At 35.8% G+C, this 15198-nt stretch overlaps 1 protein-coding gene across 1 annotated transcript in view; it reads right to left on the bottom strand.

Annotated features, from left to right (window-relative positions):
• The window catches only part of cacna1eb (calcium channel, voltage-dependent, R type, alpha 1E subunit b), a 145462-nt gene extending 132007 nt beyond the window's left edge, over positions 1-13455 (bottom strand). The window contains exon 1 of the mRNA XM_067452214.1: positions 12779-13455. Within this exon, the coding sequence (XP_067308315.1) occupies positions 12779-12986 (208 nt within the window). The 5' untranslated portion in view covers positions 12987-13455. The remainder of the gene's footprint in view (positions 1-12778) is intronic.
• Positions 13456-15198: the final 1743 nt, after the last annotated feature.

Raw genomic sequence — 15198 nt, 5'->3', positions numbered from 1 at the left:
TTTCAATCCCTTAAAGATCCACGGTCTATCATTTTGTCTTTGTTTCCTGCTCAATATTTTGATTGGGCAGTTTTTATCATATAATAGTTTAAATATTTTTAGGAATTGTTCATATGCTTTATCTACATCTTTTTCGTTATCCATAAACGTCCAATCTTGTGCTAGCAAATCAACTTTCAATGCCTCCATTGTTTCTTCTGTTCTGACCCTCTTAAAGAATATTTTTTTATCTTGTCTTTTTAAACTATAGTTATTATCATACACTATAAAAATTGGTAGGTGGTCACTGATATCATTAATCAGTAAACCACTCACTATTTCATTTTGTATAATATTTGTAAATATATTATCTATTAGCGTCGCGCAATGAGACGTTATTCGACTGGGCCTAGTAATCTGAGGATGTAGCCCTAAACTAAACACGGTGTTAATAAAATCCTCTGTCCTTTTATGATTTTTTGGGTTTAACAAATCAATATTGAAATCCCCACAGATGAACACAATTTTTTGACTAGTCATTGTAAATGTTTCTTCCATCCATTCCTTAAATGTATCAATATTCGAACTTGGTGACCTATATACACAACTTACAATTATATTTTTCTTTTTTTCCATACTTATTTCTATTGTAACACATTCCAACAGATTGTCCACTACCAGTGACATTTTTTCCACCACTTTATAATTTAAATCCTTGTCCACATATAATGTAACCCCACCTCCATTCATATTTACTCTGTTAATTGAAAACATTTCATATCCCTCTATTTCAAAATCTGACCCTTTTTCACTGTTTATCCACGTTTCAGTTACTGCGATTATATTAAAGTGCTGTTTCAGTTGTTTAAGATAGTGTTTAATACTGTGAAAGTTGGCATAGAGACTTCTACTATTAAAGTGTATAATAGATAGCTGCTGCTCAGTCTTAATTGAACTATTAAAATTTTCCTCAGTGTAATAGTGACATTTATTGTTGATGCCAGCAAAGAAGTTGTTTACCGGATCAATGTCATTTTCTATATCCTGTGCATTGTAATCCGTGTACTGCAAAGAGTTCAGTTCCAATTGCTCATATTCAACCAATCTTTGTAGTAAATGCCCATCTCCGTTATGTGTTATTTTATTTTGCGACATAGTGAAATTAGAATTTCAGCATGATATTTGCCTACCTGTTTATGTGTTGATGTTAGCTGGCTTTGTTTGTTTTGGTACACTGGACCGGGGATAAATAATCAGTTTATCCTGCCGTAAAAAGGCAATGTCCCCCTTTTCTCTCGCTGCTCTTAGTTCCGGCATGAGATCTTTTCTTTTCCTTCTGACTGCCTCTGTAAAATCTTCATTGATGTATATTCTGGAACCTTTTAGATGTTTGGATCTTTGTAGTATTTCCGTTCTGTCCTTGTGTCTTAGGAGTTTTACCACGATTTGCCTCGGTCGGTCTCCACCCGGTCTTCCTATACGGTGAGCCCTCTCTACCTCCACCTCATGTTGCAGCTGTAATTTTTCCTTCACAACTTTTTGTATCTTCTCCTCCGTCTCTGACCAAGTCTCTCCTTGTGACTCCTGTATCCCGTCGAATACCAGATTATTTCGCCTGATTTGGCTCTCCAGATACTCCATTTTGTCTGAGACCGGCATCAAACTGTCACATATTTTAAAAATATCATTTTGTATCGAGGTACTGCGTTCCTTCAGATCTTTTATCTCACTTTTAATATCATCCACTTCTTTTTGTGTATACTGCAAGCTAGTTTTTATTTCTTGCATTTCCTTGGATATTGACTCTAATCTCGAGTTAGTGGAGTCCATAATTAGCTTGACAAAGCCATTGAAATTGCTATGTTGTTGTTCCAGTAATGCGGTGAACATTTCCTTTTGTTGCTGCAACATTTCATTTACACAACTGATAGTCACATATTCTTCTTCTTGCTTTGTCTCCTTTTTTGGCGGCATGTTTTGTTGTTATCAGTAAACTGCGCGTTGTTCAAAACGAGTCAATCAGTGAAACCTTTGTTTTCAAACACGCGTCCAAACTCCTTGACCAAACACGCGTCCAATACATTTTGTATCCTCTCCTTATACTCTCAGTCTGTGGAAGCTGGGTTACTACACCTACAAAATGTTTAAAATTTAAACCCCCGGTTTCACAAATAAAGGTTAAAGGAAGTATATTTAAGATTGTGGCCAAAACTGCAACTGCAATCACTTTCAAATTAGGTGGAGGGCGGAGCTTCAGGCCAAAATGCAACATATCAACATCAACATCATTTGAGGGCTGCAACAACAACTTGTAAATGACAATATACTGGCCAGACTACTGTTGTCAGTGATATAAGTATTTGAAATTAACATGATTTCTTAATGTCTAGTGACATATCAGGGCCATTTTATGATTAATTGAAATACATTTCTTACATACAGATCCTTTAAGCTAGTCTCAGAATAAAATGCATGTTTGAGCTGTTTTAACTGAAAGCAACTTGAACTGATAATCTTAAAATATGCCAGTGCCATTGTTTTGTCTTAAAGGGTTAGTTCACCCAAAAATGAAATTGATGTCTTTAATGACTCACCCTCATTCGGATCAATTCGGATTGCGTGGCAAACTGCTGAAATCACGTGACACCGGCGATCCGAATCATTGATCGATTCACTGATTCACAACTGTTTGAATCTTTATTTGAGGTTTGAACACAACCGCGGAAGAGAAGACAATGCTGAATAAAGTTGTAGTTTTTGTTATTTTTGGACCAAAATGTATTTTCAATGCTTCAAGAGATTCTAATTAACCAACTGATGTCAGATTTGGACTACTTTGATTATGTTTTTATTCTCTTTCTGGACATGGACATTATAGTGTGCATACACTTGGATACGCTCTCTGACTAAATATATCTTAAAGCTACACTGTGTAACTTTTTTAGTTTATTCTTAGCTAAAAACATTTAGTTCTTTCAAAAACATATGTGCTCATTAATGTATATTTCTTTCTTTCAAGTAATAAAGTATTCTCGTAAGTTTATAATATGCCATTGAAAATACATACGGGTGAGGGGTTCGAATGCCGGTCGCCATGTTGCCCCTCCATCTTGAAAGTACAGTAGCCAAAGAGGAAAATATCCATAAATTCAAGCTTCGCCTTTCACGTTTTAACACTCAATGGCACCGTGTCGAATGTGAAGAGGGGGATTGCCATGTTAATCTTGGACTAAATCAGCCACCGTAGGAGTTTAAACGAAATCAGAATTGAGAGGTTAAGAAACTATTATTAACTGGATGGTCATATAGCTAGATGGGGGAAAATATCACACAGTGCAGCTTTAAACTGTGTTCTGAAGATGAATGGAGGTCTTACGGGTGTGAGAGACATTAGGGTGAGTCATTAATGACATTAATTTCATTTTTGGGTGAACTAATCCTTTAAGATGCAAACAAGTAAAGTTATTGTTTTTTTCTGCTATGTCACGTTTATAAAAGATACTTAAAATGTCCTAACTGAACCAGTGCCTAATTCTTGTTTAATCTTAGCCCTGTCTGTGAATCCAAGCCAAAAAGTTTGAAGTTGCAACTATAGATGTATTTAAGCTGTGGTAATAGAACCCCTGGATTTCTTTTTAGAATTTATTCCTCAAGAATGTTGTAATAGTAGAGGTTTAAACACTTTCAGTAATCTTAAGGAAATCCTTATTCTAATTTAAGATGCAGTCCTTGTTTTAACAGAAATGATTGCACAGGTCATTAAACCCTGGTTGCTCAATCTAAGGCCATGTGTCCACCAAAGTGTTTTTAGCCAGATGAAAACGCCTAGCAGTGGTTGGTGGACAAAAGCGCGTTGGTGGACACACGGCTTAAAGTTCCAAAAGAAATTGAATACTTTGGACATTACAGTTGGATTGCAGAGAGGATGATGGACTTGTCATTGAAAACCACTCTTCATCCATGAAACACAGCAAACCAATTTGAAGTATATACTTCAGCAGGATAAATACGAATGATTTTCTAAGCTCCTTCTGAAACTACCCGGTAGTTATAGTAGAAGTGTAGGATACAAGTGTCAGTCATTATTATGAGAACAGTTAAAGGTGGGGTAAGTGTTATTTCAAAACCGTTTTAGAAAAAGGAGTCGGGCCGAGTGGAATAACAAACTTGTAGCCAATCAGCAGGTAAGGGGCGTGTCTACTAATGATGGTGTGAAGAGCGCTCGCTCTTGCTCTGTGCACGTCATTATTCAAAACACACGATGATGGACAATAGGCGAGAACTAGCCTAATATATGCTGGCTTTTGCTTCACTATGCTCGTGTGTCATCTTCGCATGTTTGTCCATATTGTTGCTTACTTTAGCGATGATAAAGACCTGTTCATTTTCAGACCGTATGGAGCATCTAAATTTCCTCCCTGTGTGCTTCAAGCATCAGCTCACAAAATGTGTCCGACAAGTAATATACTATACTCCTAAATAATATATGTTTGTTTCCTCTTTTCATGATCTATATAACCCTTATCCAGTCATAATTGTAATATGTTGTTAGCTGGACTGTCGTGCTTGTGTTCTATAGAGTTGTTCATGAGAACGGTTTGTGTTTTTATGATCGCTATGACTCTAATCTTGTCATAATTGTAATATGTTGTTAGCTGGACTGTCGTGCTTGTGTACTATCGAGTTGTTCATGAGAACGGTTTGTGTTTTTGTGATCGCCATAACTCTAATCTGGTCATAATTGTCATATGTCGTTAGTTGGACTGTCGTGCTCGTGTTCTATCGAGTTGTTCATGAGAATGGTTTGTGTTTTTGTGATCGCCATAACTCTAATCTGGTCATAATTGTCATATGTTGTTAGTTGGACTGTCGTGCTCGTGTTCTATCGAGTTGTTCATGAGAATGGTTTGTGTTTTTGTGATGGAAGGGGTGACTTTTTCATTGAATATTCGACCTGGATTAGTTACACAGATTCTGCTACAGTTGTTGCCTGGGTTACGTATGTGTGGGGCGGAGCTATCAATTTTTTTTGAGCCTTTTGGGGGTAGGGGTGTGTTTGTTTTGGTAAATTGAAATATCAACAACGCTTACCAGAAAGCACTTACCCCACCTTTAAACTAAAACTTGGAAGATGGTTTCCTTTGGTCCAACACAGTCAAAAAATGTTTTTCGGTCTTAGCAAATTTTTTGAGGCCATAGTAAAAATAAAAAATTCCAAGCCATTGCACAATTGTTGCCATATGCTTTGGGTCACTAAATGTACATAACCCTAAGTAAATTTTTGGTTAAGCTTGCACCAGTCTGTCTTTTAGTCTCAGATCATAAAATGATCTTCCAAAGAAGATCAAGTTAATGTTTGTTTGTAACAAAAGAGTATACAGCTAAAATGTAAAATGGAGTTGTCAAATTGGACAAAAAAGAGTGTGTAACCACTGAGTGTGTAACCACCAAACTCATCAAATCTAAAACGCAAGCCAACATAGAAGACAACTCCAAAACCTCCAGTTGGTATGAATTTAAATGAGAGACCAGGCGTGGGATCAAAACAATACAGACGACAATCAATAACCACACAGTTAAAAGAAAACTCCCTAGCTACATCTTGCAAATTATGTGCAACACTAAATCTTTATTCGGATGAGACAAGTTTTCTGAACAAATTTTCAGTTACAATTATTTTCATGCACTGATATGGACTGTCATGCAGATTTGGGACTGTGTGTTTTCTAGATGTGGGTGTGTGGTTGTGCGTATCATGTATGATGAATTATTTGATATATATATATATATATATATATATATATATATATATATATATATATATATATATATATATATATATATATATATATATATATATATATATACGGACTAATGGGACTTTCCATCTAAATAGAAAGATGCAGCTGCTGGGAAATTGGAACTCAAGTAGTAACTCAGGTAGGCAAAAATACACAAGAAGTGTTTTGATAATACAATATCAGCAATCAAAGTCAATTTGCATTCTGAGAGCATTAGATTCGGGGAACCACTGATTTAGCCAAAAATCAGTAGGTAATACAGAGGCTGTGTAAGAAAAAGCAGACAATGCGGCACAATCTTGGGCAGTCATGGTCTAATGTTTAGTTCACACACAGGTTGCCGGTTCTAGTCTCAATACCGACAGGAAATTACTGAGGTTAAATGCAGAGGACAATCTCCAAGTATGGGTTACCATTAGCCTGATGTGGTCATACTCAATTCTAGTCAGAATATGAGTCTGAAACTGCTCCATTGGGCTGTGATTATGAGGCGTGTTTCAACCGAACCAGGAAAGACCTCAATTGGATAAACCTACAACCAATCAGAGCAACAAAGCGACGCATTGTCAAATGTCAACAGACAGAGCTCAACTGCACTGTGTTGCCAAGTCCACGTTTTTTTCCGCGGTTGTTTTTCTATGTCCAAGGGTTGAAGCGACTATTATGTGATATATAGACCCATGAGTCCGAATTTTAGAAGGCAACCTTGCCAAAATAACACACATTTTACCCCCCAAACACCATTTTTCCCCCGGAGAACCCCCCGAGAAGATATTGTTTAGGCCTAGTAGTTGGCGGTTTTTGTTGTAAAAACTTGGCAACCCTGTCTGCACGCGGACTGGAATAAACGATCTTAGCCGGTGTTGTAAAAAAAAAAAAAAAATGTATTGATACACAGAGTACTTACCCAACATGATCATCATCTTTGAGAGAAATTAGGAAGGTGAATGCATATACAAACAAGCTCTCCGTTTAGGATTCGAGTAAATATAATCCAAGCCCCTTTGATGACGTGCATAATTACGTTACTGTTGATCATCTGTCCATCATCGTCTAAAGCCCGCCCTGATGATTTCATTGGTAATTACTCCTCTATGGAGCGATGCCAGACCGAACTGCCCAACTTAAAAATGTTGTGGGCGGGGGTAGGTTCGGCTGGCATCCAGGCTAGGTTACCATACTTGGCCTTCACATGTCACATTTACTTTTTCACTTTCACTCCATTTAGACCATTTTTGGTTTCTCATGAGAACATCTATAAAAATAAATGTGCTTGGCTCCTCAGTGATAAAAAACTCCTCAGGTCTTTCCTCAGGAGCGAGTTTTGGGATCATACTCGAAAATTGACCTTTACCATGGTGAGTGTCACGTTTTTTTTTCTCTCTCTCATTGTTGTTTTCTGTTCTGTTTCTGTTTCCATTTGTCATATCACATTTTGTCTGTTTGAGTCTGACTTTTAGTTGGTTTTTCATTGTTTCATTTTCATTTTTAAATAATATTTTTTATTTATTTTATTGCCAAACTGGTGCAAGCATAATAATGAACCCTTTTAAGTTTAATTTTTCTTTTTCTTTTTATTCTTAAGAACTAAGTGAAACAATAACAACTTTGTTCTTGTTAAACTGTTTCCAGCATTTCAGAAATAAAAGTGCAACAGGTACTAGACAGTGCTTGCCAGTGGTCAAAAATGATTTACAAAATGACTTTTGGATGAATTAATTATTGTAAACTTAGTTCATCACATAGCTGTGAATTTTTTTAATGCATGTGGTGGGAAGAAAAAAAACCTAGCTCACATGAAAATATCCACTGGTTTATTATTATTATTTTTTATCACTTAATGAGCATTTCACTGCAAATCCAAATTCATGGAAATCCAAATCCATTCATGTTCTCTAACACTTGTCTGAGGGGGTGATCAAAGGTTGATCCTCAATGGCCAGATACATGTGCCCAATGACATCATCAAATAAAACTGCTTCAAAAGCGAACAAAGCATGGGTTTAGTTGCCTGTGCTGGGGCAAGCATCACTTTTCCTCTAGATCATATTTAGTGATTTGAACAATTTAGTAAATCAGTAAGTCGCCTGCACTTATGTGCCACGGACATGAATGATACCTCAAATCATGTCACTTGTAGAGAAAAGATGTGCTTTTACTTTCTTAGCAACCAGAGCACCATTTTTTACCATTCTTATCCGATAAGGTAAAATACTTGGAAGCTATAATACAACCACAAAAATGGCATTATAAAATAATAAGCATAGTAATGTCAATTCAGTCAGGGATGCACTAACCTAGAATCTTCAGCTTTTTTTATTTTTGGCATCTCTCTAGCAGCGAGGATTGCCATGGCAACCAGCATTCAACACTTAACCTCCTCCAGGGAGGGTTGACGGAGTTTTGTTCACCTGAAAAACATTCAAACATTATCTCAAATGCTGCTTGTAATGCATTTTCAGGCTCACATATGGAAAAAAGGTGCAATCCTCATAAGCATGTGCACCTGCGGTGACCTGCGGATTGGATTTGTAGCTGACTTGTGAATTTAATTAATCAAAGAGGATTTTGTAGGAAATATAAAATATATAATTTGTTGTGTCACATAATGGCTAATTGTTCAACAAGTGTTGAAAAGTACAAGTAATAGAATTACTTATATAGTACAGTGAGAGGATGGGCTTGTACACGAACAAGCTATGGAACTAAATCAGGGTGACAACTACTATTAGCAGTAGAAAAATAGTAGTCAGCAAGTCTAATAAGCCATATAATTTCCTTATACCCACATGCCGTTTTTTTCCTTGGATAATTGACTGTGATTTGAAAATGATAGCCTATTTATTCACTTTGATCCTTCATCTATAAAATAAATAAATAACAAAAATAAACATATACCCCAATACATTATATAACATGCTCGACAAACATTAATATGCATAATACACACAGAATGACTTGGATTTGAGTGTAATATTAATATAGTGTATTGGGCAGTATCCTACCATTGCATTGCTAGGAAAAGATATTTGCAATTTATTTTTCCAAGCACATCTCAGAGGCTTTGTTACAATCTTTATGAGATTCAAACACTATTTTGCGTAACACAATGTTATGCATGTGCTTGATTTGTACAGCTTGCATCACATAACGATCTCCACAAGTACGGCTTTTCTGATCAAATAAATTTGCTTGGTAGTTCACATGACACAGCAATGCACTTGCTAAAATGGTTGCTTTGGCAAATGCGCTTTTACGTTACATTTGCTTTTGTTAGTTAGGTTTAGTGTTGGTGGTACATTATTTTCTAGGGTTACTCGATTATGGTAGATTTTTTTGCTCAATAAAGTTGTTCCTCAAAATAGTTACAGAAGAAAAGTTAACAGTCAGCAATACAATACTCAAAAATAAAGTAAATAAAAAAAAACACAAAAAAATACAACTTAAAAAAATACTGATTAAATATACACACTGTAAAAAAATTGGTTGGTTTTTGTTGGTTTAACTTAAAAAAGTAAGTAACCTGGTTGCCTTAAAATTGTGAGTTTATTGAAATTAAACTTTGAGTTGATACAATGAAGGAAATTTGTTTAATAAATAGAAACTCAAAATATTATTGTATCTGAACCACATAAAAAATTTGATCAATCATGAAAATAGCCCTATTTGGCATGTTTCACTGCGTCATCAGAAATAAAACACACACAATTACCCAATATGCTTACAAAATCTTTTAATAATATTTTAATAAAGGTTGTCGAATTTCAAAAAAATGTTCATTGTATTAACTCAAAATTTTAATTTCAGTGAACTCAAAATTTTAAAGCAACCAGGTAACTTTTTTTCTAAATAATTTTTTACAGTACAGTTATTTTATGTTTTTCAGGAAGATGTACTAACAGATCAGTTATAGCCTAAAAAAAGAAATTAAATAAACTAATCGAATGTAAAATAAAACTACTGTATACATTAAATATAGACTAATCCTTATTAGAAGTACAGTTTATACATGCAAGAGCCATGAGTGATTTTATCTTTATTCTTTGTTATTGCAGCAGGTTTATTAGGCTGCTGTCACTTTAAGAGCTAATGCACGAACACAATATACTGTTACACACGTGCTCTTCTCAGTGTTTACATTAACTTAAAACATAACCGACTGTGTTTACGAGGATACTTACTAAAATGTAATTTTGACATATTTGTGTGTAGGCTATTTGACGTTTAGGCATGTATCTGAAACCCACAGTAAACTTCGCTTCTGTGAGTTCCTCCCCGTGTCAAAGCGTGCATACAGGAGGCTGGCTAGGGATCAGTATCGGCCTAATGCGCTTATAATCAATCAATCATTCAACTTTATTTATATAGCGCTTTTACAATGACGATTGTTTCAAAGCAGCTTCACAGTCTTAAACAGGACAATATTGCAACAAAATTTGATTTGGCTGTACAGTCGTTCTTTAGAAAACAGTGATCAGAAATCAGCTCATTTTAATTTATCATATAGTGACAATGTTGGCAGATCAGTATTATAGTTTATAGAATTAAATAAGACCTAATTCATTAATTTTATTTGTATATTTAGTTGAATAACTTGGATCATAATGTTAGTGTCCCCAACTGAGCAAGCCAAGCCAAAGGCGACAGTGGCAAGGAACCAAAACTCCATCAGGGCATGATGGAGAAAAATAAACCTTGAGATAAACCAGACTCAGTCGGGGTGCCAGTTCTCCTCTGGCCTATTATTCAACAGTGTATGATTATTATTCTTTCATCCTTACAGGTCAGAAATCATATTAGATCAGAATATTCAAAATTTCTGGATATCACGTGACGATTACACAAGAATATGATTATTTGAAAGATAAGAGTAGTCGCGACAGAGACGGGTTTATTGAGGATGACGTGTCGGTGAGACAATTTCAAATTTTAATAACACTCTTTAATATTAAGTATGAACGCTGTAGACTGCTTTTTATACTCACTTATTTGGCTAATTTGGATGTCAAGTTTTGACTTTTAGGGAGAACGAATGTGCACCGGTGTAAAGGAAAGGAAGGTGTGCTGGACGGAATAATTGGCACAATAATTGTTTCACATCGATTATCATGTTTTTATATCTGTTGGAAGCCGAAATCGAAAATAAAATACAATTAATCGCACACCCTTATTAATTTCAAAAGCAAAAGAGCATTAACCTTTTAGTTCCTAGGTTGCTTTTATGCATCTCTCAAAAACATTAAATAAGCCCGTCCAATTTTAGGCAAAAGTCTATTGGAAGCTTCTGGGATATGTTAATTTTGTTTTGTGGCTGAGTGGTTCACCAGTGGTGGATGGTGATCACTTTTCCCTTGAAGTTGTGCCCAAGGATGCCAGCTTTCTCACCTCATACTCCATACTCATGCCTACCATGAACACTGAATCAACACCCATATCTGCTACAGATGGTGTCATGTTGATGTAAGACTAAACCTGTGTACTGCCAGCACCCAAGCGGCTCACATATTCCACCAACTATATGCAGGAACTCCCACCTCCTTCTCAAACCGGGAGCATCATATTTCTGCAGCATACCCCTCCAGAGTTCACATTTATGGCCGTCTCTAGACTTCTTGCATTCCCTGTTATAGAGTCCACCCATGTCCCGGGTCATGCCAGTCCAGAGTCCACTACATCAGGGGTTCCCTGAGGCTGGTTATGTGCCTGGGTTCCATGTTTCAGTTTTTGTCTCAAGTGAAGTTACAGTAGCCCTGCCACATCTACCTTTTCTCATGCACCTGCCAAAGCCACCCATGCTTCTCTGTCAGCCCCATCAAGGCTTGATCCTAAGCGTACCTCTCCTGGCCATGCAGAGTCAGTTTTTTTCAGCAAGTGGGGATCACTATCCAGGACCACCAAAAGTTCCCTATAAAAGTCAACCACAGTCCTACATCCCAGGTACAGCACAACTACAAGGTCAGAAACCTATTATAAGGTCCACTTTAACATCATGGTCACAGCCCAGTTAAAAAACCCAGGTCATAGCTGTTATCATCCACTATCATTGAGCCATTATTGAGTCTATTATTTAGTTGTTTAAAGTTTAGGAAGTTATGCAATCTTTTGGCCATATGGATTCCGGCCCTCGGGAAGATCTCTGTAACTGTTTGATTGATGCTTTCATGCTCCTGTCTTCTTGTTGTACTACATGTCATGTCTTTATTTTGAAGTTCTGAAACTACTATTGTCTAGTTAGTCCTTAGGTCTTGTTGAATAGACTTATTGGACATGAATACATCCAAATCCATTACAAAGAACTACATACTCACACATATGATATGTAGTTCTGGAACTTTTTGAGATATGTTTTCAACATTTACAGTTAGAGGCTTAGGTCTTGGAAGAATGAGAAATGTGTGCGTTTATATTGAATTGTCTACCCTTTGATATGGCAAAAATTACTCTAGAAGAGTACATGTGAAAAAAGTCTGAGAAGCCTCTATATGTCATATATTGGCTAAATAGACCTTGAAATTGCACAATGGAAGGCAAATAAAACCAAAACAAAATTCCCATTATGTATAGTAATTATGCGTAATAACTTAGTAAGTAATTATGTGTTAATAACATTTATTACTTGGATATAGAAAACTTAAACAGTTCTAACTATCAACTATGGCAACCGTTTTATATTACACTGTTACGCCCTAGAATAGTGTCTATAACAAAAATTTCTTAATGGTAGAAATGCAAACCAGTGCAATACAAGATGATAGTCTAAGTCTACATACAAAAAACACAGACCATGCTTTTTTGCCAGCAAATGATTATTGTATTTCTTTTTCTTTCCGGCTTTACTAAATGTGTCTGAAATTATTTCACCATATGACAGTAAAAGGACAGCTAACTTCAATCAACATTAAGTAAATAAAATAACAGAAGCATCAAAAAAGTAAATAACTGCATGCAATTAGTAATTCTATCATTCGTAAAAGTAGAAAAGCTTATTAAAGGATATGGCCACTCTATAATCCTCTTTGCATATTTTCTTATGCAATTATTCTCAGCGAAGATAAAGAGAGACCTGTTGACGGTGAGACAGTTGTGTTTGGCTGGGATGGGGTTGTACAGAGCCATGGTCCGAGCCCGTTTTATCTCCCCTGCGGTCTCGCTCTCTATCTTCTCCTCAGCCGTCATCTCCTTAGGCATGTCTTCAGACTGAGCCATGTTTCAAGATCTGGAATAATCAATCCCAGCTTTCATAGAAGATCCCAGCTTTACTCCATTCTTCTAACGGCAAATCTGCTTGAAGAAGAGTGCACGGGGTTTGCTCAGTTCTGCCTGTTGCACTCCGTAAATAAACTTTTGTTTGTGAGAAGAAAAAAAATGTTTTTAAAAAATACAGTCCTGATTATCAGAAGGCTGCATGTCCTTTTCAAAGCATTGTATTATTTTCTTATTAGTTGCCTGTTGGAAAAACGTCCATTTCTGTCTTGTCAATGATTATGAAATCCCTTTAAAATGTCCAAAAATGACACTTTTAAATCCTTTCTGATTCTTCTCAGGCTATTAAATATGAAATTCCGGCAAATCCCAGCCCATTTTTCTCCAATGCCAGTCAAATACTCGATGTGCAGATGAAGAGTGTAATGCAGTGCAGTTTGTAATACCTGTTACACTGGTACTGTGATCTATAACAGTGAATGTGGTCTTTTACCATCACATATTGCCTCATCTCTCGCACTCACCCGCCCCCATTTCTCGCTCGCTTTCGCTCTCTCTCTCTGCCCCAGTGCTCCCCCTCCCACACACACACACACTCATACACACACTATGGGAAATCAGGACATAGGAAAACTGGTTACCATGGAAATGTATTTTACATTTTTTAATGTGATTGTGTGAGTGGCTTATCATTTAGTTTGTCAGATGATGAACTGAAGCAGATTTGTAGTTAAGGCTTCTATACCGAGTTAGTGCAAACCTCAACAATGAATACATCTCTCTCATTTGTTCATAATGTACCTTTCACAATAATTCACTTTCCTAGCACTGGGTATTAGAACAAAACTATATTAACATATTGAATGGATAAAACAAGCAGAATTAGCTTGATGTTTTATCTGAAGAGGGACCTTTATAAATGTTGGTGTGATACAGGCATAATAAATATCTGATTTGATTCACAGTATACATAAATACATATGGAAAAGTGTGCTTTTATTTTTGCTCATCTTACCCGGGAACAGCTGTAAGTGTCACAGTAGCTTGGCAATGGCTTTGTAGTGAACACATGATTGAAATGGGCTACAATAATGTAGGTTAATTTCAGGCTTTTGGCAATATTAGCATTTGCACAGCTTGTACTTTTCCAGTGGCTTGCATCACACTGTTTGCTATTCAAACTCTGAGAGTCTTCCCTCAAAGTCTAAGCTTAAATGTATCATGACGCCTTTCTCCCATTTTAGCACTGAAGATTCTGACAACATTTATATTTATATTGTTCTAGTGACTATCAGCATATTTCCTTATTCCATTTCAATACTAAACTATATATTAAAATCACAAACTATACATCTGTTTCTGCTTTTTCTAATAACTATGCAGTACTTTGGTTCGTATGTACCTATTATTAAATGTCTTCTCAAAACAAAATGAACATTGATTGGCTGCTTTTACATGTTGGTCAGATTGCTCTTGGCCAAAACTGCAAACTTCACAACAATAGACATGTTTGGTTGCATACACCATTTATACTGTTTTATTTACATATTAGCTGACAGTGAATTATCAGTGTTTCAAACAGTAAAAAATGTAATGATAAGCAGAGCTACGAACTTAAACAACAAGTCTAAAGTAGATTTGCACTGATAACATTTTGTTTCGATACATAAAAGACTGAATAACAGCTGATCCTATACCAGAGCTGTTTTTGTTTCTTCATTACTGTATAATATCTATAACTCTGTGTGTGTGGAACTGATAATCAATCTTTTATGTTTTATACAAGCTAGACCTATTTTACAGAGGCTTTAGATGCACTAATAAAATATCGATTAAAGCTGGGCATACACTGCGATTTCTATGCGATTTCAGCAATGCTACACTGTAAAAAAAAATAATGAGAAAAAAAAGTTACCTGGTTGCCTTAAAATTTTGCGTTCATTGAAATAAAATTTTTGAGTTAATACAATGAACATTTTTTGAGATTCGACAATCTTTATTAAAATATTATTAAAAGATTTTGTAAGCATATTGGGTAATTTTGTGTGTTTTATTTCTGATGACGTAGTGAAACATGCCAAATAGTGATATTTTTATGATTTATCCAATTTTTTATGTGGTTCAGATACTATAATATTTTGAGTCTCTATTTATTAAACAAATGTCCTTCAATGTATCAACTCAAATATTTAATTTCAATAAACTCAAAATTTTA

This window comes from Pseudorasbora parva, chromosome 9 (genome assembly GCF_024679245.1).
Source record: "Pseudorasbora parva isolate DD20220531a chromosome 9, ASM2467924v1, whole genome shotgun sequence".
NCBI lineage: Eukaryota > Metazoa > Chordata > Actinopteri > Cypriniformes > Gobionidae > Pseudorasbora > Pseudorasbora parva.
This window is presented reverse-complemented; position numbering and strand designations above follow the sequence as displayed.